This window comes from Rhinolophus hipposideros (assembly GCF_964194185.1).
Source record: "Rhinolophus hipposideros genome assembly, chromosome: 3".
NCBI classification, from domain to species: Eukaryota; Metazoa; Chordata; class Mammalia; order Chiroptera; family Rhinolophidae; genus Rhinolophus; species Rhinolophus hipposideros.
This window is the reverse complement of record NC_138049.1, coordinates 102,915,173-102,942,955: the sequence shown is the minus strand read 5'-3', so window position 1 is coordinate 102,942,955 and position 27,783 is coordinate 102,915,173. Positions and strand designations below refer to the sequence as shown.

The 27,783-nt window shown below is 38.2% G+C and overlaps 1 protein-coding gene across 10 annotated transcripts in view; it reads left to right on the top strand.

Moving 5' to 3' along the window:
• The window catches only part of MAPK14 (mitogen-activated protein kinase 14), a 66,117-nt gene that overhangs the window by 2,610 nt on the left and 35,724 nt on the right, over window positions 1–27,783 (top strand). For 7 of the 10 annotated variants that reach the window (XM_081044464.1, XM_081044473.1, XM_081044466.1 and 4 more), the window contains 2 exons: window positions 17,716–17,845; window positions 23,747–23,805. In XM_081044464.1, the coding sequence (XP_080900590.1) occupies window positions 17,716–17,845; window positions 23,747–23,805 (189 nt within the window). Of the gene's footprint in view, window positions 1–17,385; window positions 17,558–17,715; window positions 17,846–23,746; window positions 23,806–27,783 lie in introns of those variants that run through there. The other 3 variants (XM_081044470.1, XM_081044471.1, XM_081044465.1) reach the window with 2 other exon arrangements.

Genomic DNA, 27,783 nt, shown 5'->3' with positions numbered 1-27,783 from the left:
TGCTGGAAGAAAATACAACCGATATTTTGTGACAGTTGACTAAACCAATATAATGGATTTTTGGATTGAAAATATCAGAATTTAGATTTACGATTAAGTGTTATAATCAGAGTCATTCTTTCAATTAGCAACTTTTCAGGTGTGTCAAAACACTTTTTTTGAACTTCTTAGAATCCACTTTGGAGCCTGGTTATTTTTCACTATCTTCATCCTTGGAGCGCAGATTTGATTTTAGTGAATAACGAAGAAAATCAAATTGAATCCAAATAATTGAGAGAAGTTGGACTAAAGTGTGGTGAAAAAGATGAAGCAATCAGCTTGATGATACTGTTTTATGTCAAATAGGAGACTCAACTATAAAGTATGACACAGAATTTCTTGTGTGACTTGTAGAACTGGATCTGAAGTCTGTTCCCAAAAAGAATCTCGGGAAGTATTTTAAGACATGCAACATAACTGAAATATGTGTCAGTTTTTTAATTTGATTGCTCTGAAGTGCAGTGCACTTCGAAGTGTAACTTAAAATTATTTTTAATTAAGGCTATTTTCATCATAAAAATTTTTTGCTAAGTTTATAATTAAAAAGCAAATAGTAAGTAGCCTTTGTGATAACCAATCATGAATGAAACATCAAAGAATCAGACTAGAAATTTGAGAATTGATAGAGTTTTACAAATACACTTTTTTTTTTTTTTTAGAGGTAAAGGGAACTAAACTAAGTCTTGCAGTTTTAAGGAACTTTGTACATTGTCTGTGAGGGGAAATGAAGCAAAGTTGTTTAAGAATATGTTGTTGCAAAGCATTGATTTTGTGGTTTGGGGACAGAAGGGGGTGGGAATCTTTGTGGTGAGTTTAAGGAAATATAAACAGGAACTTAATAGGTTTTCTCTGGGGTACGGTTTTTCCAGACCCTGCTGTTGATCAGAGGAGGTGGGGGGCGACGGGGAAGGGGCACTGGTAACCATAAAATAGGTGAGAGTTGAGAATTACTCTTAAATCACATTTAATGATTTATTCAACAGTATTAAACATCCACTGTGGACCGGACAGCGGACTGGGTTTCTTGAGATAGAGTACTGAACGCGACAGAACAAGAGAATACATTCCCTCACAGAGCTAGAGCCTAATATGAATAAGAACGACACTTTGTGGATTGCTTACTGTGTGCTGTGCTGTGCAGTTTATATTTATCACTAGTACACAAAGTGTATAACAAGACTTTTAGTTAAGAGGATGGCAGCATTTACTGAGAAATCAAATCCAGCTTCCTAGATGTTTTGTAGAACATGATGGTATATAAATAAATCTAATAAAAATAAACGAAGCTAAGTTGTTTTAGAATTAATGGCCATTCACCACTTCAGATCTTTTTTTTTTCCTTCTTTCAGATGAGCCAGGGCACATGTAAATAAAAATACGGCACCGCTGAGTGCGCAGAGATGACTTTCTTGACTCCTCATTAATGAGAGGGGATTGCCCTGTACTTTTCTCGTGATAATAGGCCGGTGCTGATCTTCTGATCCCATTTGCTTTGCTTTGTCACCAACAGTCAGGTGATTGCCGCCTGTTACCAGTGTTAACCAATAAATATTTAAACACAAAGGCAAATAGTCATATTGATATATAAAGACTTTTAAGAAGGCGTTCAGTCAAGTTGGCTATAAAGTCATTTTATTTAGCAGGTCCCATTTGTCCATTGATACTTTTCCACTGGCTTCCCTTTTAAAATAAGAGTCTTCTGGACCTCTGGCTTTTCAATTCTGCCAGTTTAATTTCTTGATACTGAGGCGCCCTCTGCCTTTGATTTCCTTCCTACTCAGCCTCAGAGATGATCTGTGTGTTGACTTTGCCTTTCCCTGCCGCGGGGCAGATGGTGCTGAGCCCCCAGGCTTAGGACTCAAAGGTGGAAGTAATCACTGGGCTGGATCATGCTCACTCTAGTATTCACTGACATTTTTATGGGATGTTATACTTTAGAAAGCCTTCTCATTCAAAGCATTATCATTCAGTCTTCACTGGCTCTGTGAAGGCTGGTGTTATTAACCCTTACAAGTTCAGGTGCTGGACTCACCCATTAAAGGAACGGTGTACTTGTCGGTGCTGCTTTGGATTAGGTTCTGGGGTTTCAATGCTTTAAAAGTCTCCTTTCCCGTACACATAGGCTGCTGAGGTGGTGTGCTGGCACCTTGTCTCTTGCCTTTTGCCTCTCCCTACGGCTTCTTTTGTGAATAAAGGGGTTGCTGGGTCACTTGTAATAGAACTGATTGTATGAAACCAATCCCACCAATGTCATTTCCCAGCTATTCTGAGGGGTAATGACTTAATTTATTGAAGTCACAGCTCTTCCTCAGGGTTGGTAAACCCCAAATGAACTTAATGCGCGCAGTGTCGAGATTCAATTCTTTCCCAAAGAATTATTAGATGGTGCAAATAATTAATTCCTGAATTTATGAATCCTGTTGGTTTGAAATTTTTCAATGTGCGGTTTCTGAAGTTGGGACTATCTGTATATGTGTTATGTAAGTGTAGGATATAAATAGAAATAATTGCCTCTCCAGACCTTTGAAAATACATTGGATTTTTGCTCTTGTCTGTGAAATTTGGTCTTGATTTATTCCTATTACTGTAATACTGAAAACAAAACAAAACAAAAAGCCCTCATTATAAAGTAGGTTCCCTGACTTGGAACTAGGGATTGTCTCACGGTTGCCATGTACTCGGAAGTCATGCACATTGCTTCAGAACAACAACAAAAAGATCTCTTTAAGCTTCATTTTTTCATTTTTTATTTTTATTTTTGGTAAATGAAGCTTTCAGTATTAAAAGTAGTATGTCTTTGCATAGTGTTTCCGTAAATTAAGTACGTATGTGTTAAGGACTTATAAAACTAACTGGCTTTCTAGCATTTCATTCTCTTAAAAATTTATGCTAGAGAAGAAGATAGTGGTCTGTAAATTCTGCACTTTTGACAAATATATCCTGGATTCTGACATGATTGGCTCCCAGGCTGAATGTGGGGGAAAAGGGGTACAGAATAGAGAGGAGTCCAGGATGACCCCTAAATTTTGGACTCGGACAAATGAGTAGATTTTAGTGCCATTATCGGCCCTTTGGAGTATTATAGGGTACAGGATTTGGAGGCAAAGGGCGAGAAATGTGGTTCATGCCAATTTCCTTGAGTGTAGGACTATGTGTCATACTGATACTTTAGCACCTACTGTCTCATTCTTTAGGTCATTCTTTAGGTGCTGGAGATGGGTCTGAACAAAACAGACAAAAGTTTCTGCCCATAAGAAACCACGTAAACAAATAAGTAAAAAGTATAGTATGTCAGATGAAGCAAGGAAAGCAGAGAGAATACTGGGATGGCTCTGTTGTCCTTTTAAGCAGGATAGACAAGGTCGGCCTCATTAATACAAGACAATTGAGCAAAGACGCGAGGGAGGTGATGCATGGGTGGGAAGGGAAGAACATTCCAGGCTGAGGGATCAGCAGGTGCAAAGACCCTGAGGCAGAGGCTTCTCTAGCTCTAGGAATAGCTGGGAGCCCAGTATGGCGAGAGCTGAATGAAGCAGGGGCCAGGCAGTCGGAGGGGAAGCATGGGGAGGGAGGGGCTGCAGCTGTGCGGGGATCACTTACTTGCCTTTGCAGACGGGGCCTTTACTCTGAGCTAGGGGGGAAGCTATGGAGGGTCATGACCAGAGGAGACGTGAGCTGACTTACCTTTTAACAGGTTACTCTGCTCTGGGGTCCCTGTGTGTTCCTTTCTGTTCCTTACCCATTAGAGGTGCTAATTGTAGTTTGAGGTGGGATGGGGGAAGATTGATTGCTACACAACCCCTTCCCATGCCCACAACTCTCATTCCAGAAGGTGCAGAGTAGCAGAGCCAGTACTTCTGGTGGGCCCCAGAAATGCAGGGTACTCCAGCTCTTTATGTAACACAGGCTTACTTCACTTTTTCAGGTGTCTGCTGCCAGAAGGAAGGGAGCAAAGAGATTATCTCTAGACTTCTGCTGACAAAAGATTAGCGGGTTGGCAGGTTCAGTGTTTTCTAATTTCTTTGGGCTTCTAGGTTTTTTTCTCACTACTGGGTCATATTTCAAAAGTCATTTTTAGCTTCCTTCAGCATTTAAGATCTCATTTATTTTCTGTTTTATTTGGCCGTGTATCTGTTCTACATTCCTCCTCCTTTCCCCCATTACAATAATTTTAATAGAAGTGGGATTATTGTTACCTGTTACTAACATTTTGACTATGAGGCCTCAAAAACTTCTCTGTTAACTTGAATAAATCGTATAGATTGAAAGAGTCTACACATAGGTGACCCTGTAAAAACCTACAGGATTTATTCTCTTCCCTGCCTTTACCGACACAAGCTTCCCTCCTCTTTCATGAAAGCTATCCCCCCTTTTGCTGCTCTGTCATCTTGTTGCAGAAAATAATTGTTCCTAAACACAGATTCCCATGGCAACATAACAAAAAGGTAATAGAACAAGTGTTTATTTTGTGTAGATCCGCCGTCTGAGTAACTTCAGACCCTGAACATGTTGGCTCCTGTTACTTTGAGTGCAGTTCCCGATTTCCTTGTTTTCCTCAGAACCTTTTCCCTTAGGCCTTGGTGGTATTGTCACTGTGCCTGTGACAAGAAGGCAAGCATGTGAGTGTGTGTGTCTGCTGTCAGTCTGCCCACAAGTATGCATTGGTTGCTTTTCCAAGCTTATGATCCAGGGTGGAGGCATCACACAACACATGACTGCAAAAAGAAGCATGCCCGTTGTTTCCACGTTCATTCAGTATTGCCAGTGCTGGGCACTGTAGTAGGTGCTATGTTTGTAAAGATTAAAAAAAACGCAAAAAGCAGGAAGGGTCCCTGCTTTTGAAAGTGTCAGTCTACAAGGGACATATTTATGTTTTTTCCTCAGAGATTGCTTTGGAAGTCCTCCTTGGGAAGTAGCTTTTCTGCATTCTTTCATCTTAAATTGCCATCTCAAATCTACGTTTATATTTCTAATGCTTCCCTTGAACTCCTCTTTTAGATTCTTCTATGTCTGTCTTGAATCTAGTGACATACGAGCTACGGCAACTTTATGCAAGGATATGTGTTGGAAATCTGTGTCAGCGAAGCCTTTCCATCTGATGATTCAGATCTAGAAAGTGATGACATCAGCATGTGCCCAGAAGAGGTCAGAACTTCTTCTTTTGATGTGCCAGGGCTCAGGGAGGCTATGGTTTAGGGGAAGAGAGGGACTGGGAGCGTAAGGGTCCTATAAATCCTTAACTCAGCTCTGTACTTCCACTCGGGGTGGTGTCTCTGCTGTGACGGTTTCCCCACCTATAAATTATCTGCCCCAAATCATACCTAATCAGTCCTGTGACACTGAGCTTAAGGTGTCTGCTTTATGCAAATATATTGACCTCTTATATTTCCTCATCCCTGCAGTAGATATAACTTTATTCCCAGAATTAATTGCTTTATTGTTAATATTCCCAGTAGCTGTTTATTTCCTTTTCCCCTCTTCTGTCAAATCCTTCATCTAGGGCTTTAGCTAACTTGAACCTTCTTATACTTAAGACTTTTGAATAATACTTTTTATTTATGTTTCCTCCTAGTGAAAATCCTAGTTAGCTTCCTCATTTAGCATAATACACTGTGATTCCCTAATGACCTTGATAGTCCATCTAAGTGAAATATGATGTTGGTCTCATCTGTTGATACACTTCTAATGATTTCCTCATCTGACGTTTCAGGGTTATCTTGCTTCACTGTCTGAGCCCTAGTTGGATGTCCTAAGGGCCTTATGCTTTGAATGAGCTGCTTTGAAATGAGCAATCTCAGTAAACTAAATGATATTGATCCAGAAGGGAGCAAAAGGGGGAAAATAGCCAATGAAGAGAACAGACAGTAGTGTATGAGCCTCTGTCAAGCTGTTTACGTTCCCCGATGAAGGATAACCTAGGGTTACTCAACCTGTTGACGTTTTGGGTGGGATAATTTTCTGTTGTGGGGGGCTGTCTTGTGCATTGTAGGACACTTAGCAGCACCCCTGGACCCTACCCACTAGATGTCAGCAGCAACTCCCAGCTGTGACATATGTGACATAAATATAAAAAATATATTTAGACGTTGCCCCATTTCCCTGGGGACAAAATCGTCCGTGGCTGGGAACTACTTATATAACCCTGTATGTTTGGATTGACTGGCCCTGTGTAAGAATGAGATTGAATAACGCGAACCTTCCACCTGCGACATGATAGAAACCCTACACTTTCTGTGCATATTCCTTTTGGATTCATTCTCTGATGCAGTCTCCACAGTTGGCTCCTTCATGTACTGTGTGTCCAAGTTTGTACTTCCTAATTTATTCTTAAGAATGTCTGACCCTTTGGATTTCGAGTCTATTGAAATGTAATGCTTCATGTTTTTCCTTGATTACTTTTCTACACATTATTGAGGACAACTCAGAGACATAGCACTAACTACCCTAGGAAAAAATTCATGTTGTAAACTTGTATGGTTCAGCCGTAGATATGTGGAACTGATACTTGAAGGAAGCTTAGCATTAGATGAATGACAGTCGTCATGAAAATTACAATCAGGGAATGAGCCAATTAACTGAAGTTTCCTATAACTTGAGGCATTTAAGGCAACATAATTTTGAAAGTTTGAAATGTGTTTCTACATCTATATTTATGTTTATGTTTTAGACTTACAGTAGGGAAGGAAATCTGTTGGTCATCCATCAAACGGTGTTAAATGCCCACCAGTGTATAAAAGAAATAAACAAAATATTAGTGAACTGTATATATAAAAGGGTATTGATGTGCATAGAGATGTGGGGGCATCGTGGCTATAGCAGTCAGAATGGTTTCGTGGAGCGAGGATTTGAAGATTATTTTGAAGGATGGGTAGTATTTGGAGAAGAAGAAAGGAACATACGTGTTTCGGTAACAGGAGAAACTATAACTAAGAGAATTACATATGAGATGGTTAAACCCAATTGTTCTTATGCTGGTTGTGCTTCAGAATCGCTTGTGGGGCTTTTAACCATACAGGTGCTTGGGTCCTACCCCCAGAAATTATGATTTCGGTCTGGAATAGGACTAAGGCAACTGCAATTTTCTAGGCAGTAGAGAGCTATTACAGTTTCTTGAGTGGAGGTATAGAGTGTATTGGAGGAAGCAAATGTGTTGCCTTGTAAAAGTTTTCAGTAATTTGTTTGTGTGTGTGTGTGTTCATTCTCACACCCCAGCTAGCTTTCTTAGTTCCTTGAGGTCAGGAACTAACTGTGTTTGTATGTATTTATTAGGTTGGTGCAAAAATAATTGCAGTTTAAAAGGTTAAAAATAATTGCAAAAACCGCAATTACTTTTGCACCAACCTAATATTAATCTTGGATTATGTTCCAGGCACCGGGCTAGATTCTGAGGATAAACTAAAGCTTCTGCTCTCACTCAAAGACTAAACTGGGAAACAAATATATATTAAGGAACAGTTTTTTGCAGTTCAGTGTCTTAAGTATTGGCTACGTTATATTGCTGGTTGTAGTAGTTCTTAGATCCTATCTAATAACTGCTGAATAAATGTGCATATTAACTTGTAGAAACTGTATTTTAGTTACCCATAGCATGACAACAAATGATCAATTATATATTAATAATTTGCCCTACTTTACTGTTATTTTAGAGAGAGACTCAACCTCAAATTTGAGAATAAGAGATCTAAAAATATATATTGAGAATTTACTATGTGATAAACCCCACGCTAGAAGCTGATCTCAAAACTGTTTTATAATAGCATGTTCATTTCAACTTGGAACATTTAAAACTACTTGCCTTTTATATTACCAAGTTAGTAGTTTGCATTACTTAGTTATTTAGGAGACACTTTCTGAATGAAGGTCGTTATCAGTGAATTTGAATTAAGTTGGTTGGAAAAAAGCCTCAAATTTTGTGCTCTGTGGAGAGTAAATAGTTTCATTAATTCGAAAAATAAAGAAAATTGTGTTTGTCTTCTTAACCATTATTGAGGGCTCATTTTTCCTTATTAACATCATTTAGGAATTAGAGGAGTCATATATGAGCATTGAAAGAAATTGTAAAATCCCTTCTTATCCCCACAAATTGCTACTCAGAGATTTGCCAGGTCACTGCTCGTTCTTCATCCTGTTGGAGAAAACCCAAAGTGATTTTTGAGGAAAATCCTGCTGCCACAATTTGTCCTCTTTTGCTCTGTGTACGCGGGCACTTGTCCACACAGGCAGCGCATCTCCTTTCTTAACAGGTTGTCTCCTTTTCTCCAGCTACCAATTCAGCTGCCTGTTAAAGCCGATTGATCTGCCTTTACCTTGCAGCATGGAAAATCTGCAAGCCAGCTGCCAGTCATGGAGCATAAACACAAAGTCCCTATGTCTCTGAACCTATCAAAAGCTCTGTTAATGGAAATCATCTTTGGAGGATTGTCTAAGGAATATGGAGCTCATTATGTATTTTCCAAACACACTTAGGATTTCCTGTCAGAGGGCAGCGTGCCACGCTGTTTTGGACTCTCCTTCCCTCCTTTGCTAATAACGAGCTGTATTTTGGCTTATGAAAGTCTCCACGGATGGATGCTCTAAGAAAAGAACCATCTGAAACGCACTACTCTATTTGTTTAAGGGTGTTGATAGGACATTTTTACCACATTATACAGTGTCTCCTTCATAAGCATACACAAGAGGAACTTTTCTCTGCTTTTATTACAGGAATCATTACGCCTCTCTCCAGTTCTCCTGAGTACCTGGTTTGTTTTTATTATGTGGTTCCTATGACTCAAGTCTTCACTGGTTGTGTTCTTTTTGTCATGGCTTTAAGCAGACTCAGAGCCAAATTTGAGGCCTACCTCTAGTGGGTATTTAGAAGGGACCTCCTGATGACATTTGTGTGCTAACCTCACCCATATAGAATTTCTTAATTTATCTTATTTTCCCTTAACCACTTACTGTTATGTCAAGTCGTGTATATATAGTTCAGGCTGCTTTAAATCCATTTAAATCCATTGTGGAGTAGAGCAGGGTGGTATGTGTAAATAAATTTAGAAGTTAAAATTATATTAGGATGCATTAAGAATCTAGTAAGCCACTTTTTCCCCCTGGCCAGTGGCGGGGAGAGGCAAGTATGAACGTGCAGCAGAACATTCAGTTTTCCTTAGCGAATACCGGCGGTGCCAAAAAATGTACACATTTTAAGAGGTGTTATCTACGTATTACTTTTCGAAGTTGAATTACAGTAGCAGTGTGTAGTGTGAAGTTCGCTCCAAAGATGGCGTTAATCAAATGAATGTCATTCATTGTATTACAATTTTAATAGTTTTTTCCTTTCTCAAAATGTGTATACATGTTTTTGGCACCCTCTGTACTATTGTGTCCTAGGCATTAGATTCATGGTCAGCAGGAGATGAGTGACAATGACATCCTACTATTATAATAACTGCTTTTAATGAATTTTATATTTATATTTTTACCCTATCAATGATTTTATAAAATGTGAATTCACTTTATAACTTGGGAAGACCTCATGTGAATTTACATTTGGGGGAAAAAACTTACTACTAAGCAATGTGTCCTGAATTTTAGTTTGGAGAAACTGATCATTGTGAAGAAAATTCCATTTTATGATGTTGTTTATGAAAACAAGGTTTTATTTGTAGCTGTAGTTTTTAAAATGTGATTTAAGGGGAATCTTCCCAATTGGAAATACGATTGAGTGAATGATTATAAGAAAGGCAAAGCCAATAGCTGTTCCTCGGGTTTTCATTCCCAGCTGCTTGGCAGCCTGGCAGAAGAGTGAGCACTGAAACGAACAGATCTGGGTTTGAATCTCCCTGCGTGTAAGTTATATGACCTTGGGTGAATTGTTCATGTTTCTGACCATTAGTTTCTTATTTTGGAATGTAAATATATAACTGTCTCTTAAACTTATTAGTATAAGTGTTAAACATTTCCCAAATGATATGTGTCATCAGGTATTCAGTAAATTTGAATTTCTTCTCAGTTGGTTTCCTTCTTTAATTTTATCAGGTAAATTTTAAAAAAATTATTAGGAATTCCGCTTTTGGTAGTTGCAGTGTTCAATTTACTATGGGATATGTGATTTCTCCTCCAAATACTGCTTTGATTAGTGCTAGAGACAGGAACTAGGTCAAATGCTTGAAGTGGGGTGGGAGTGGGTCGTATATTCCTTGCTTTGGCAGCTTTTACTGTAGCAAGTGTTAACTCAGAAGTAAAGAGCAGTTTCAACAATTCCTGCTTGTTCTCTTTTGTAAGTAAAATGTGTTTTTAAAAGTGGGAGTGTATGCAAAAGTAAAAAATGAAAGCGGGAGTGTTTGTCTTTTGAAGTAAAAACTATTAGTCTGTTCTAAGGAAAGCACGCCATTATGGAAGAAACAGTGTGAATTAAGATGTCCATTGTAATAGTATTTATATTATTTGTGGTGTGAATGAATGGAATGGCTATAATGCCCATCAATAAGAAAATGATTGAGTAGATTGTAGTACAGATATTTAATGAAATTGTTAATTGTTTAGTAAAATGGAAAATGCTTTTGGCGTAGGGATGGAGGATACAAACTTATTTCTATATTATGAGTATAGCCATGTAAGTATCATTTGAAGGAAATATAATTGTCAATAGTGGTTTTATTAAAGTTATACCACGTTTCCCTGAAAATAAGACCTAGCCGGACAATCAGCTCTAATGCGTCTTTCGAAGCAAAAATTAATATAAAACCGGGTCTTACATTATATGAGACCCGGTCTTATAGTAAAATAAGACCAAGTATTATGATATTATGTTATGTTGTGTTATATTGTTATATTATACCAGGTCTTATAGTAAAATAAGACTGGGTCTTATATTAATTTTTGCTCCAAAAGATGCATTAGAACTGATTGGCCGGCTAGGTCTTATTTTTGGGGAAACATGGTAAAGAGTGTCTCTTTTGTTGTAGGGTAACAGAATAACACAGGTTACTTATGTTTCTAACTTTACTACTGCCCTTATTAAAAGATACAAGCTCATGTAAAAAAAATCAGAAGATAGAAAAATGTTGAAAGTCTGAGTATATTAGACATTTCTTCTCTGTGTATGGGTATATATGTGTATGCATATATGAGTATATTTTTCCCCCACAGAAAGATTCGTTCTTCTGAAACTTGTTCTCTTTCCCATCAATAATATAACATGTACATATTAGTAAGTGGAGATTCTTGTTAATGGCTGTAATACATGGTACATGAGAATATACCATAATTTAAACCCTTTTGAGCATTAAGGTAGTTTCTGGTTTTGTTCTTGTGAACAGGCTACAATGAATATTTATATACTTTGAACCCAACATATATATAAACATACATGTAGATATACCAGGGTGCCAAAAAAATGTATACACATGACTTGTATTCATCTTGTTCTTGGTATATATTGAGTATTACAGTTTTAACAGTTTTTCCTTTCTTAAAATGTGTGTACATTTTTTGGCACCCTCTGTATTTACATGTAAATTTTGAAACCCAATTTATATATTTTTAAACCCAACTTTTTTGAAAGTGGTCACTGTCTGTATATAGTTGCATTATATTAGTGGGCATTCTTTGCTGCTGTGTATGTTTCATCATCCCAGTTAGATAGTAAGTTCTGTGACATCAGGTGCTAGGTTTAATTTCTTTTGTATCCACAAAGAATCTCATGAAGGAGATATTTCAGTGAATACTTAGGTATTTGTGAGACACTACATCATTGATTTCTTTAGTATTGTAGATTCACAGGGAGTAGCAGAACGTTAGGAATCGAAAACTTCTTAATAAAGTAGTATGTATAGAGTGAAAGTTATTTCTTATGAAATATTTTTCATTATTACTGCCCTGTGTTCAATGTAAGATTACAGGAGAAACTTTTCCCTTGTGAAATACAATTAATTGTAGTAGGAAGCATTTTCAAAGAAAAGCAGACTCCATATCATTAGAATATGTTTAAAATATATGACTGAACTGTTAGCAAAGTTGAACTTGCTTTTCCATTGTGATATAATGGTTAAGAGTTCCCGCTTGGAATGCACCACTTGGATTTGAATCCCAGCTTCCATTTTCTGTCCGTACCTTGGACACATTACTTAATGTCTTTGGGCCTCAGTTCTCTCATCTGTAAAATGGGAATAATAATAATAATGATGCTTTCTCATAAAGTTGCGATAATTAAAGATGTTCATTCATGTAAGGATCTAAAAACAGTGTTTAGCAATAATAAGCAATCAATACATGTAAGTTTTTAACATTAATGTCAGTTTCTTGTTAGATGTCAATTCTTGGTATTGAATTTATAAAACTTGAGAGCCAAATACGAAGTTGAAGTTCTTTCATATTTCAGATATGTTATAAAATACTGTTTTATACTTGTGCTAAGCATTCATTGGGCATGTACCATGTGCCAGGTTATACTGAGTCCTACGTAATACAATAGTGAATAAAACAGAAGACACTTCCTGTCCTCAGGACGCTTACGATAAGTGGGAAAGGCAGACATTAGTAATGTCCAGGACTGGGCTTTACCAGGCCAGGCTCTTTGCTAAACCTATTACAAAAGTTATCACATTTAATCCTAACAAACATCCTACATATTTGAAATAAACATTATCCTCACTTTATAAATGACGCTGAGAGAATTTGATTAACTTTTTCAAGATTATACAGCTACTAAGAGGCAGAATGAATTGAAATCAAGATAGTCTAATACCAAAAGCTCCAGCCCTTGTTTAACCACTCTCTTGGATTATAAATAAGCATAGAGTAATAAATTGTGATCCTTGGGGTCTATAGGGTACCAAGTAATCCTAACCTGCCTTTTGCTTGATACAGAGGGTGCCCCCAAAAATGTATGCACATTTTAAGAAGAGAAAAAACTATTAAAATTATGCTGATGGTAACCACTTTGAGCACCTCTTCTAATTGCAGAAGTCAAACGTGACCTGTATTCATCTTTTGTTATTGGTATATATTGAGTATTACAATTTTAGTACAGTTTATTCCTTTCTTAAAATGTGTATACATTTTTTTGTTACCCTCTGTCAAATAGAGATAAAAATATGCCCTTTATTACTGATAATGCTGGCATGGAGCATGTCTTCTAATGGCTTGGACAGGCAGCTCAAGTGGGCGTCTTAGTTTTTTCTCCATTGAATTGAATTTGACATGAAGTCACAGGCAGGTCAGCTAGAAGCCTGATGACATTCCTTGCTCTAGGAGGCTCCAGCAGGCTTCCCAGTGGAGGAGAGGAGAAAGTGCTCAGCTTTCAGTTGGGCAGGTAAATTCTGAGGTGGAGAGTCGAAGAGAATGGGTTGGTCACACAGGAGCAATGGCCATTTTCTCAATCAGACCAGAGCCAGTGAGAGGTTTAGAGAAGAGTATACATTTACTAAGCACTTCCAAGAAGGAAGAAGTTACTGTTTTATGGGTTTGTAGGAATAAGGGGAGTGGAAGACAAGAGAACCCCTCCCCCGTTTATGTGGGATAAGGTGGGAAGCAATGAGGGTGTTGTCACAGAACAACTGCCTGGGACCTCTTAGGTACATCTCTGAGGGGATGACGATTTAAGCCTATGCTTGGAGGAAGGATAAGGAGTCAGCTCTGCCGTGGAGCGGAGTGGAGGTGCGGGGGGAGGGGAGAGCATTTCAGGCCCCAGGAACGCGCTGCCTGGAGAGTTTCAGGAGCTGAAAGGAGCCAGCATGTTTAGAACACACGTGGCTGAGGGGAAGGGGGGAGCAGCACAGGAGCAGGGTGAATGGTCAGTGGTGTTCAGATACCTGAGCCTTGTAGGCTGAAGGGAAATTTGTATTTTATGTGCCAAGCAGATTGGAAGGATTTGAAGCAGGGGAGCAGTGTCATCGAAGTTATAGCTTTAAAAGATGGTATTGGATGCTTGAGGAAAGTGTATTAGAAGGGAGCAAACCAGGAGGCAGAGAGACCGTAGAAGGAGGCAGGCTGGTGGTGAGGGTAATTTGGATTAGTATGGTAGCAGCGAAATGAAGGGAAGTGACTTCGAGATGGAAGTTGGAGATGGAAAACACTAGACTTGCTGATAAACTTGCGTGGGGGCGGGCAGGAGACCATAGAAAAGGGAGAAAGCAAGGATAACATTCCAGTATCTGTCTTGAGCAACTGGATGGAAAGTCCGTTTATTGAGATAGAAGAGATGGAGAGGAGTCGTGGGTGTTTTGAACTTGTTGAGTTTAAGGGACTTACGTGTTTTGATGTGGAGGTTTCAGGTAGGCTGTCAGGCTCAGAGAAGAGATTTCAGTTTTCAGTATATAGGTGGCATTTAATTTAGTCATGGGCGTAGACGAGATCATGGAGAAGGAGAATGTGGGAGAGAGAAGAAGAGGGCCCATACCGTCTCTTGAAGAACTCTAACATGCAGTTTGCGTAGAGGAACCACACGCAGTGGAGACAGAAGGAGCTGTCGTGTAGGTCACAGAAAACCAGAAGTATTGATGTGGACTCCAGGATGGAACTTTAGAGAAAGTGAAGTGGTACCATGCTAGTTGCTCATCCAGAAAAGAGGCCATTGGATTTGGTAACAGGTCACTGGTGATCCTGAGAAGAGCAGTGGAGTAGATTGAGGAAGGAATGGGAGCTGAGGAAATGTGTAGATCTATGCTTTCTCAAACCTTAAGATGTATATGAATTACTTGGAGATCTTGTCAGAATGTAGATTCTACTCTAGGGCCCGAGATTCTGCATTTCTAAAAAGCTCCCAGGGTTGCTGGTCCAAAGAGTAGCAGAGGTATTGTTTCGTGGTTCGCAATTATGTGTTACAGTTAGGTGGAGGGCTCGATAAAATACAGATGACCGGACCCACTTCAGAGTTTCCGATTCAGTAGGTCTGGGGGAGCCGCTAAGAATCTGCATTTCTTGTAAGTTCCCAGGTGATAGCGAGTCTGCTGGTCTGGGATCTACACTTTGAGAATCACTGGAGAATTCTAACTGAAGGATAGCTGTCCAGGGAAATTGTTTGTTTGTTTGGTGAGGATGAGAAATAACTAGAGCATGTTTGTGCTGATGAGAGCGATCCCTTAGATCGGGAGAAACTGATGATGTAAGAGAGAAAAAGAGCAAAGGAGTTAAGTCCTTGAAAAAATGAAGGGGGACGGCTCTGAAGCATGTATTGAAGTCTTGGGTTTTTATAAGACTTCTTTATAGCAAGAGAGAAAGCAGAGAAGGCAAGTGCAGTGCGGCCGGATTTGTAGATTTAGTGGGAGGCAGATGGAGCTCCCCCGTGATGGTTTCTGTTTTCTCAGTGAAGGCAACGGCAGCTCCTGAGGGAGGAGGGTGAGCTGAGGTTTGAGGAGAGACACGGTGTTAAATGATGATTTTGAGAAGGAAAGTGAACTCATTCAGAAAAAAGTGGCAGCACTGGCAGCCTTGTTTGAGGTTAAGGTCAGAAATTAAGAATGAAACCAACTGTATGATTGTGCGCCTTCTTTTTTCTTCAACCACAGTTCTTGGTTTCAGACGTTGAGATCACCCAAAGTTAGACTTTATCTAGGTGAGTACGTGGGGGGGGGGGTACAAGAGAGCTTAGAGGGGCACACGAGCAGAGGTACCAGGGAGCTTGGACTGCAGGCTACGCCAAGCAAGACGGGAAATGCAGACCGGAAAGGGCTGAAGGACAGCAATAAGCAGTGATGAGCAGGTCGGTGAATTACCGTAGTCAGAGTATAAATGAACTAGAAGTAAACTAAAGGCGTAGGTTTGTGATGGAAAAGTGCTGGCGTTTAGAATTCTGTAGGCAGGGCAGTTCTCAGTGGTGACAGAGGTCCAGAGGACGGCCATGGTGGCGGCTGGACGAGGTGGAGTTTCCTGGAGAGGTCAGGAAACCCAGAGGCCAGCATGTTGGATGTGCCCTCCACGTGGACACTGAAGTTGCCAAGAATGATGACATGTTGAGAGTGGAGAGAGACTTGGAGATAGGAACTAACTTTTCGATGAATGGTGGAAAATTCCCGGTCAGTGGATAACGGCAGCAGAGGGAGAGCTGGTTGTGAGCAGAGACTTGAAAACAAAGGGAGAGTTACGGTCTGGAAGTGGTAATGCTCACAAGGCGGGCCTCCAGCCTCCCTGGCCGTGAGGTCCTCGGGATATGAGAGGTGCCCTCTGATGGCCGGGCTATAAGCAAAGTGGGGTCTCCAAGGTACAGCTTAGTTCCAGTTAAAGCAAAGAGATGGAGGGAAGATTGACAGGAGTTCATCACCAACTGGGAGTTGAAGAGCAGGACATAGTGGAAGGATTTGGGAGTGGAGGTAGGGAACTCGGGGAGTAAGTGCAGGTGTGTATGGGAGAGAGTTTGGGGACAATAGGTGATCTGAAAGTCTTGGCTGCCCATTAGAGACTGAGAGAAACAGGAGGATGAGGCAAGAGAGAAGAAGCCCAGTCTCTAACACAATTAACGTCCATATTACGTTTGTCGCTGCGTGACCCAGCCCCTGCCTACATCTCTGAGCTGCGCCCACACAGGCCATCTTTCTGTCACTCAACAGGCCGGTTTTGCACCTGTTTTTCCCCCCGTTTGTTTGCACCTGCTCTTCTCAGAGGCAGCGTGGTGGAGGTTAATAGCGTGAGCTCTGGATCCAGACTCCCTGCTCTGCCCCTGTCTAGCTTTGTGACGGGCAAGTCATTTAACCTCTCTGTGCTTCAGTTTCCTCCTTTGTACAAGGGGGAGTGGTCATAGTACTTACTTCATAGGGGTGTTGGGGATTAAAAGTTATTTTAAAAATAAATGTAAAGGACTTAGAACACTGCATGGTATGCAGTAAAGACTAGATAAATGTTATTTGTTTGTTTTCTTCTGCTCGAAGCTCCTTTTCCCTATTTCTTTAGGTGGTTGCTCTCTTCTCATCCTGAGCTGTCTCAGCTCTGATGTCCTTGCTCAGACACCCTAGCTAAAGTAGCCTAATTCCAGTGGTTTTATTAATTCTACCCCGTTACCCTGTTTTACATAGTCCTTCATCACTATTTGAAATTATTTTATTATTTTGCTGTCCCCCTCCTCCCCTGGGGGCAGGGATTTGTTGACTTGTTCCCTACTGTATTTCAGCTTCTAAAAAGTGGCAAAGATTTTGTAGGTGCTCAAGAATTCTTGTGTCAACTTGTCCTGCAAACATGATGGTTTCCAAGGCCTCTGTTCTGATCCAGCAGCATATGGTGGCAAAGTGACAGTGAGGCTTAGGCAGAGCTGACAGGCAGAGTCTAGTGCTTTGTGTGTCTATTGGCTCATCTATATCAGGTGACTGCCTGTTTGGTGTTATTGGAACGCAGCCACATCCATTTTTAAATTTCTTATCTGGCTGCTTTTCAGCCACAACCACAGAGTTGAGTTGTTGTGACAGAGACCCTAAGCCTCACCGAGTCTCAAGTGTTTACTGTCTGGCCCTTCACAGAAAAGTTTGCTGACCTGTGACTTAGAGGCACAGACAGACAGACTAGAAGGAAACACCAAAAATAATAATGGAAGGTTTCTTTGGATAATGGGGTTATAAATCATTTTAGTTTTTATCTTCATACTTTTTTTTTGTATTTTGTTGTAGACCTATTTGATTTTGGAAACAAAATAGCCTTGTAAATACTAATTTTGAAGTATTGAGAGCACATTTAATGATGGGTTTTTTAATGTTTTTTTTTTTTCCTTAGTGCTGCTTTTGACACAAAAACTGGGTTGCGTGTGGCAGTGAAGAAGCTATCCAGACCATTTCAGTCCATTATTCATGCCAAAAGGACCTACAGAGAACTGCGGTTACTTAAACATATGAAACATGAAAATGTAAGTTACTCGTTCAAGGAAGAATAAATTCTGCTCTTGAATAGTTTGGGGAAAATTGTATTTTAATTACTGCAGATAGAAATACGTTAGAGGGCATCAAACTTGGGATCATGCTTCTTGTACTGGGGTGTTAGTAGACACTGTTAGTTTGTCCGGTGGCTACCTCAAAGCCTCGGGAGAAATTGTACATCTTCCTGGAGTTAGAGCTTTACTCAAAGATTTTTAGAGAGAAAGCATTATTTTTTTTTAAAAAATAAAAAAGGATATATTGTGAGGTATAACAAAATTCAAAAGCATTGTTAAGAGGAAATATTACAAAGAAATTTTGTATTCTTTACCTAAGGCTGTCTTCTCAGAATATGGGAGTCCATAGCTATTTTGTGTTACAGGTTATTTCAGTGGAGAAGTTTGAGGAAGAGTGCCTTGGGCTCACTGAAGGTTTTATCACAGATCGTTATGATTTTAGATACAATTTAATATTAGAATATTTCTTTTTAATCTTCAAAACCAGCTGTTCCAGATTTGGGTATTTGAAGAAATGTGACAAAGACATTGTTTAAGTTAAAAGTAACTTTTTATTTTCTATCAGTTTGGAAATTGGAGAACACTGCCATCCTGCAAAGGAGTGCTTAAGAGTTCTGATATGGTAAATAAATGGATGCAATTGGAATATTTACTGAAAGTGAAAAAATGATTGACTGAGGACACTTATTTTCCTGAATTTCCAAATCAAGTTAAAAAGAATTTATGTGATTACAGTATAAAAAGAACTGTAAAATTCGTAGCATTGTAGAAACACTGGCCGTAGAGATTTTACATTCATTTGACCTTATTGATTGTTACTGTGTAGAAAAAATTCAAAATCTAAATTTATTGCTTGGCTATTCTGACTTTTTCTGTTTTAATAATTGAAAGGTTTTTTTTGGTCCATAGTAAGAAAGAAAAATCACAGATAAGTGATACTTTTTTAATATACATTTGTTTCACAAAGTATAAATTTCCGCCAAATTGAGAGCATTGAGACTTAAAAGTTGGAATTGGATTACGGATGCTCTTATAATCACAGCTGCAGTTTCTTATTAATTTTCATTTTTTAAAATTTTAACTGTATATTATTGAGAAAATCTTTTTTCTCATGTAACCTCTATTTTTTTCTACATGTAACCTCTATTCCTAGGTATAATTTAATGAGTATCCATGTGCAAACCTGAGTTTTTAAAAAGTTCAATGCAGAGCTGCAACCTTTCTAATCAGTGACATGTTTACAAGGACTTGAGATATGTGGAAAAAGCTGGTAAGAGAAGCTTTATTCCAAGGTCTGCATAAAATCAGGGTGGCCTGGCAGCTTACCTGATACGGTTACATTAGGTTTTTAGCACAGTTGAGTGTATGCTGTTTCTCATTAATAAATGTGACAGAGACATTGTCATAGGTCTTTAAATATAAAAAATACTTTGAAGTGGAATGCAAGCCAAACATTTATAGAACCCCAAGGCACCTCCAGGAGGCCCCAGGATCCTGCTGATGTTGCCCACACTGATTTAAGAACGTCTGGTTTAGAAGGTAACCAGCACTATACTTCATTGTTTTGCTTTTCTTTATGGATAAATTAAGCCAACATTTAGGGCAAAAATTATTTTGGGTTCTCTGAATCCATGCCCTGGCTTTTCTAGTGATCATAAGCAACAATCTTATTTAGTTTTTTATGCTTTAATTTTCCATAACGAGGTACTTTGAAATGTGTCTTAAATCGTGCTGGTTACATTCGGGCCATTCTTGTATTTGTAGAAATGAGGAAGCAGCAGTGATAGATACAATTTTTCTAATTTAGGAAAGGTTACAAGACTCCTTTTAAAAAGAGGGCTGACAGTATAAGAAAAATGGGGTTTTAATTTACATAGTTTTATAAGCAGTTAGATTAATAGCAGCCCATCCTTTTTATATTAAAATATTTAGGTTTTAGCAGTATCGGTGTAGAGAGTCACCTGTACTTAGGTACCGGTCATTTGCTGGACAGAAGAAAGCACCTGACTGAATGTTTTCCAGTTCTCTACTGTGTTGGCAAATGTTTGAAGGGGAGATGCGAAGGGGTCAAAAGACATTGATTGACTTAATGTAGAAAAATACCTAAATTTCAGGTTAGTCTACAAACAATTGTTAGGTGCATAAAATGCAAAAGTAGTTTTACCTAGTAAAGAACCTGGACTTTCAGGTAAGTTTAATCGAGGATTTTAAAAGCCATTCCTCTCCTTTATTCTTCTCTTCCTTTTTTTTTTTTTTTAAATGCCTGTTTTGGGCCACCGTCCAATTTTTAGCTAGCCACCAGGCCTCTAAAGACAACAGCAATGGCAGCAGCTTAAAACTCTTGAAAATTTTAAATAAATATTGGTATGAAAAACAAGTTTTAGGTGCCAGAATGCACGTGATCTTCTACACAAAAATGCCTCTGACCCACAATCCATAGTTCATCTTAAGTTAATTACTTTTATTAGTGACAATGAATAACAGGTGTATGTTTATCAGATGGGTAACAGGAGCTCGAGGATGTCTTCTGTGACTGTAAGACAATTCTCTGAACCAAGTTAACTGGCCCCTTCCTGATTGAACGTGCAACCTTGATATCATTCCCACCTGCTCTGAGGACAAATTCCCGGATAGCAGCCTGCCAGCTGCACCCTTGTGCTGTCGGGGTGGGGACTACATAGACTGCCCAGTTAAGGGCCTGCAGATCTGTACATTTGAAATTAAAACATGATTAAGGGGATCCTTCATAAATTTTATTCTGGGGCCTTAGATTTAACTTTACCCGGTGGACTAAGTGGTCGTTACGGTGTGCTTGTGTGTTTTTTTGTTTGTTTGTTTGTTTTTGCTTGTGTTAAATGCATTAAATATTGTCTTTGATTGATTACTGAGTTAAAGTATTTATTTTTTGAGTGTGTGCTAATTTAATAAAAACATTACTTCTGTCTTTTAGGTTTTGGATCATTGTAGGCCATCAGAGTTATTTGCTGATTATTTGTATTGTAAATGTCTTTTCTAAAAATTTGATTCCTGGACTACTTTTAGGTGTCATATAATGGCAGAAAGAGTAAGAAAATGGGCTAAAATGTGACTTGAATTAAAAGGAAATTTCCATTTAAGAAATGAGAAATGAGTAGATTATGGAATATTCCTAAAATGTTCCCTAGATCTATTTTAGTTGCTGGGAAACTTGGTTCTTACAGTATTTTCCTTATGATTTAATTACTCCATAAATACAATCAGTAGTGAGGGGATATTTTGTAAAAGTCCACAAAAAGTTAAATATACTTTGATGTAACATGGGTAGTTTTAATCTCATAAAATGTGTCCCATTTAAGGAAATTAAAATTTGATAATGTATTTACTAATATGCTTTGCTCTACTTTTTTCACATTAGTTAATTGTGCTTTTTGCAGCCATGCTTTTTAGTCATTTAATAGTTTAGTTTTATATCTCAGATTTTGTTACTGGAAGTAGCTGCTTCAAATATGTAGTTTGTTTCAGTGATTTGTATTTTGTAATTCTTTATAAAACTCTAAGGGTGTGATCACCACGAATCTTCCCCACAATACTATGAAAATAAACAGTATTCCCACTTCTTTCATATGAGGAAAATGAGGCTGAAAAGATACCTTTCTTTCATTTATTTAACAAATATTAAACTGCTGTATGCCAAGCACTGTTCCAAGTGCTGAGGTTAATTGGAATTGAAAAAACATAAGCTCGTGGATCCAAGAAGTCACAAACCGACTGTGGGGTTCAGACGTACAGCTGTTTGATTCCAAAATGCTTGTTGTGTGTTCAAATTGAAATTGGGGCTTTTGTTGGAAAATGTTTTGGACTTGTTTTGTTTTACTGTCTTTGAGATAACTATTGCATTAATAATTCTGGGTAAATCTGATCTCTAGTGGTTTAATTTTATTTTGATCTGAGAATGATTTTTCATAATCACAATCGAAATAATGTAAAATAATGTAATTTGTTTTAAAGTCTTCTATTGAGGAAATGGGGCATCTCAGATAACAAGAATTAGTGATTGCAGAATAATTGGAAGAAGTGAATAAAATTGACTTCTGTTAGGTTGGTGCAAAAGTAATTGCGGTTTAAAAGGTTAAAAATAATTGCAAAAACTGCAATTACTTTTGCACTAATCTAATAGCTCTCAGCTACCTAAAATACAAAGGGGTATAGGGCAGAGTAAGCAAAAGACTAGAGGTCTTAAGGCAGAAGGGGGTCAAACTCAAGGAAAATAATTGTGGTTTAGATGGAGAAGGAACAAGAAAATAATTTGGCTTAAATTTAAAGCACTATTTAGAGCTGTTATACAGTCGGAGATATACTGTTGGTGGGAATGTAAGTTGGCCTCACCTTATGGGGGACAGTTTGATAAGATTAAGATCCTTAAATATATCGATGTCCTTTGATCCTGTAGCTCTATATCTTGAAATTTATTCTGGAAAAAAATACAAGATGTGCAAAAAATATATATGCACACACTTGCAGTGTTCCTTAAATGTCCAAAGATGGGAGGTTGGTTAAATTATGGTACATACATACAAATGATAGAGCATATTATTAATAAATAAGGACACGAGAATAGTCATATGTTAAGTGACAAGGCAGGATATGCAACTGTGTGTATAGTATAACCCCAATTTAATTTTTGTGATCAGAAAAATTAAAGGAAATATCTCAATATTAATCACAGTTATAATGCGAAGTGCAATTATAGGTAATTTTGGTTTTCTTGTATACAATTATCAGGGTAAGGATCTGATGGGTAACTGTACCTTCCCTTTGGAATAAGATGCAAAGACTTGAAAACCTATTTGTGAATTCCAGGGTCTTTTTTCTTGGTTTGTTTTCCTTCTGGGTTCAGGCTATATCTTTGAAATTGCTTTTAAAAGTCTGGTATTTGGTTGCATGGAGTAACATTCTAATTAGAAGTGCTTTTTTATGATAATGTTTTGAGCATTGGTATATTTTACTGTTAGAGCTGTTTTAACTTGGTTAGAGCAGGGTGCTAATAAGGCCACAGTCATGGGTGGGTTTTCATGAAGGCTATTTAGCTTTTGTTGGTTTCATTTCAGATACCCTTAGATCTGGCCGCGCATGTTACAGATGAATTCTAGTTCTTGTTTTCCTTCTCAGTGCCTAACTTGGCGGTCTGAGTTTTAGGAGGAATGGGGTGGGGGTAATATGTGAGTTAATTAGTATAAATTCATGACCAGAAAAACTGCTCAAAGACTATGGATTACTGAATATTAAGTAACTCTTAGCTTTATCCTTGTATATAGATAGCTTTTTAAAAAAATGTTAAATAGTCTTATCTAAATACCTGGTAATGATTTAAAAAATTATCCCAATATTAAGACTGTTACAAGAATAATACCAAGAATATACTGAGAGAATATTTGGAGCTTTAAAAATGTCAGTTTTGAAGACTATATAGTAACATCGAACATTTTCATGGAATAATAATACATTTTAAAAAGAAAAATGATACTATAATAGCCGCTGTAGAAGTGTGACTTTTTTCTGTTTGTTCCTCATAGACTGTAAGTGCATATGTAAGTCAGGAGCCCTAAATCTCTTTGCTTCCTGATAAACTAATGGCTGTATGTGACCAAATTCTAAGGAGTTGGAGATTTTTCATAGTAAAATAGGTTTTTATGAGATGTGATGTTAACAAGTAAAAACAAAAGCATAATTTGGGTAGAAAATAAGTTACAGTTACTAAGTATGGATATGATTCTGTGATGTTAATTGAACTGAGATAGTGGGATTTGGAATTAGTTCATATCAAAATGATTAAGGCCTAATGGGTACTGGAACAACTTCAGTATTTATTTACTGTTTGCTTTTTATGTTTCCTTATAGGTGATTGGTCTGTTGGATGTTTTTACACCTGCAAGGTCTCTGGAGGAATTCAATGATGTGTGAGTAAATTTTCTTCATTTGCCTTCATCAATCAGAGGATGAAGAATAGTAGCCCATTTCTATTCCGGAACCATTTAGCAGTATACAGACTTGCAGAGATTCTTTATTTCTGTCATCAGTTCTTGTAGGGGGTGGGATAGATACAGGAGATGTATATATATTATGGGTGGTGAATGTATTTTCATCCTTTCAGGCACATTGTGCTCTGTTTGGAGAGTTAGTGTGCACCAGGCTTTTTCGGTTTCAAGAACATTAATGCCTGAAACATGGTCAAGCTTATCTTTCTTACCCTTAGTGATGATTAGAGGTGGGGTTTTCTTTCCATCCAGACGAATTGCTAAAATACAGGTGACACATGCACTTTCGTAAACAGTGGAGGGAATGTAGTAGGTTGACAAGGTACCCCTCTGATCAATTGTCGTTTAACAATTGACAATTGGACCATAAACACTGCAGTTTCATCCATAGCAATTATGTTGGAGAGCTGGTATTTAGAAAAGTCGATGCCATCAACGAAGGACTTGAATGCAAGTGCACGTTTAATAACTCCAGTATCTTCCAGCTTGAACAGTGTTGTCGATCTTAGAGACAGTTCATATCACTGAAGGAAGCCATCCAGCCAGTGTTGTGATGCTTTGAATTCTGCTGGGGATATTTCTAATTGTGGTGCCATTGCAATGGCAAATGCTTGACTATCAGCCCTGCGCACAGCCAAAGACTTTGCTCTCCAGTCAGCAATCCGTTCACAAATGATGTCTTCTAGCTCAGGAAATAATGGTTGCCGACCTGATCCACACTTGCTCCTCTTAGCATTTCCCTCATCCACCTGTTGACTGAGGTTATCATACTCTGCTCGCCATTTTCGGACCATTCGGAAATCCCAACTTCTTCTCTTTGTAGAAAGCCGTGAGATTCTTGCCTCGGGAGTCTTCCACGATTTCTTTCTTGTACTTGACAGAATAGCTCTTTCTTTTTGCATTCAACTTGTCTGGGGGTCAAAATATTATTCCTTTAAATGTACCATTAAATCAGGTGTTACTTGAAGACTTACGAGACAGGAGTGGCAACAAAAATGATGACAGTTAAGAATGATGGTCTACACAAAAGTGATGAAAAATTGCAGGCCTCAAAATTCAGAAAACGTTTCTTTTATTTCACACGAGTGCATTAAGTACATTCATTACAACACACGACGTATTGAACTATGAAGATTCATATTAGACACAACCATGTCCATTCGTTATTGAGTGCGCACATAATTCGTGTGTTGTGTCTGTACTTGGATTGGTTATTTGACAATAAGTCTCGAGTTCATCTGTTTACATGGGCGTTTACCTCTCCTCCAAAGGCACCCACTTGGGTATTTACAAATACTTAATTATATTTTATATTATCATTTATTTTAAGTATTAATGTCAATAATATTATTTATATTTAATTATATATTATTATTATTTTATAATTCAATACGTCTGTCGTGTGTTGCAATGGACGTACTAAATGTGTCCGTCTGGTTGACGATCTTAACTGGGGCTTATTTTTGGGATAGGGCTTATATCACGAGCACCCTGAAAAATCATGCTAGGGCTTATTTTCCAGTTAGGTCTTATTTTGGGGGAAATATCGTAGGTTCTTCCTTCTCTTTTATCCCACTTGTGTGGGAAATGGTACTAGATCAGCATGCTGATCCTTGAAGCATTGCACTTCTGTGCTGGGGTAAGGGGCGGCCTCATGTGTTGAGAAAGCTGATGAATAGGGCTAATTCTCCCAGTTTTGTGACCATCTCTATTATTTTAGCCTGGAGCGCTCCTGGAAAACAGAGCCGAGATTCTCAGGAATCAGTAGTAGTAGGGGGCTAGGGAAAATGAAACAGGGAAGGATATAGCAAATCCTGCTATAAGGATATGTCATAAAGTTGGCCACCATTGTGGGCAGCTGGGCTGAAAACTGCCAGGATCTTCCAGGAAGCTGTACAGAATGCACCTCAGATGGGGAGTGTTTATCCACTGGCCCTGTCTCCATTGGCAAGGGTTACCCAACGGGGCAGGCATGCCCAGATTACACATGTGTAAGTGCAAGATAGATTCCAGCAGGTATCTTTGTACATGTACAGGCTCTCTACTATAGCTTTCCCAGTATCTGAACTGGCACATCTCCTTCCCAGAATGGTGCATGTCTGGATGAACCTACATTGACACATTATAATCACCCAAAGTCCTATAGAGTTTACCTTAGGGTTCTCGCTTGGTGTTGTGCATTTTATGGGTTTGGATAAACGTATAACAAGGTATCGTCATTATAATATCATATAGTGTATTTCACTGCCCTAAGAGTGGTGGTGTTTGATATTCTGTCTAAATGTGGAAGAAATACTGAGGTAGTGTATTTGTGAATTACTTTGGAAAACATTTGAATCAGATCTGAGCTATATCCCCAAATTTAGGCACAATGAGAATGGATATATTGAACAAAGAAATTTGCTGACCTAAGTAAATGCTGTATTTTGGCTTAATTAGGCATTATGGAATTGGATTCTGAACCTATTTTTTTCTATGTGAAAAGACCTTATTTAAGGCTAGTGTCTGTTTGAAAGCATAGGTTTTCTCAGTTGTAGTACCTTTGGCTCCGCCTTTTATCCATGTGAAAGCCCACTGCCTTCAAGCATACCCACTGAGTTAAGATCGCATTTATTTATTTTTTAATTCATTCAACAAATACTATTGCTCCTGAGCAGGAAGCAGTTCTTTCTACTTAACCGTATTTATTTATTTCCAGCTTTAGTGGGATATAATTGACATACAACATTGTGTGAAGTTGGGTTCCGATTATTTATAAACAGGAACTGAGTTCATCTCTTGAAAGCAAATTTCAGTACTACTTGTTGAATACTTGCTGAGTGGAGTGTTGGGACAGGTTCAGAATAATCAAACTCTAGTTTTTGCCTTTGATGAAATCAAAATGTTATTAGGGGCAATAAATGCAAAACACCTTTGTAAGTTACTAATGGTTGTGTGCCCTTGGACAAGTCTGACTCCCAGGGACCCAGTTAACTTCCCTGTAAAATGATGAAAATTGGGGTGGTTGACTTCTGAAGTGTTTTTAATCCCAGAGAATCTCCGAAAATAAAATGATGAAGGTAATATTGCCTTTAGGAAAATGTTTGTTTACTTTTTATGATGTTTGTATCACTGAAAAAAATTAGTGCTTGTCCAATACTATGGTTATTTCAGTGTTTTCCAAAGTCATTAAAATTTGTGTAAGACAGCAAGCATCTTCATCTACAGTTGCAGGGTTTGCAAATTTATTATACCTTTAGGGCCAGATAACATAGGTGAGGCTCAATGTTAACACAACTGGGAGTGGTAAAACAACTGCACTTCCTAAAAATACTCAAATTCACATTGAAACAAAACAAGCAAACGAACAAAAACCAACTGTTCTGGACAAATTTAACATGCTGAAGGCTAACGTGGTTCTGCAGGTTTAGAACAGGCTGTCATTTTGAACATGAATTTTCTGTGCCAATTAACAAAATCTCTAATTTTAATATTTACAGTTGCCTTTTAATCATGTGTTATGAGTATTTGTGTCTTAATATTTCAGTTAGTACTTTTAATTTATCATGCAATTCAAATTTGTACTGAACTTTTAATTTCTTAATTAATAGGCATCCCGCATGCTTCATTTATAAGACTGTTTTTGAGAAGGGAACAATAATAAGTTTTGAGTTTTGATCCCTAGGAACAATGTGCAGTTACTGAATCTAACAGATAGAGATGGTGGTCGGAAAATGTGGAGTAAAAAGATGAGTATACCAAGCTGCTCTTGGCTGCCATATGATGTGGTTTGCAATTGGCAACATTTTTGTAAAGATATATCTCGGGTATTTTAAATGATTGGAAATTATTTGGACATTTCTGTTGGCTTCTTGATGGTAATTTTTGGCAAGAGGTGCAGATATTTGGTTACCAGTAGAA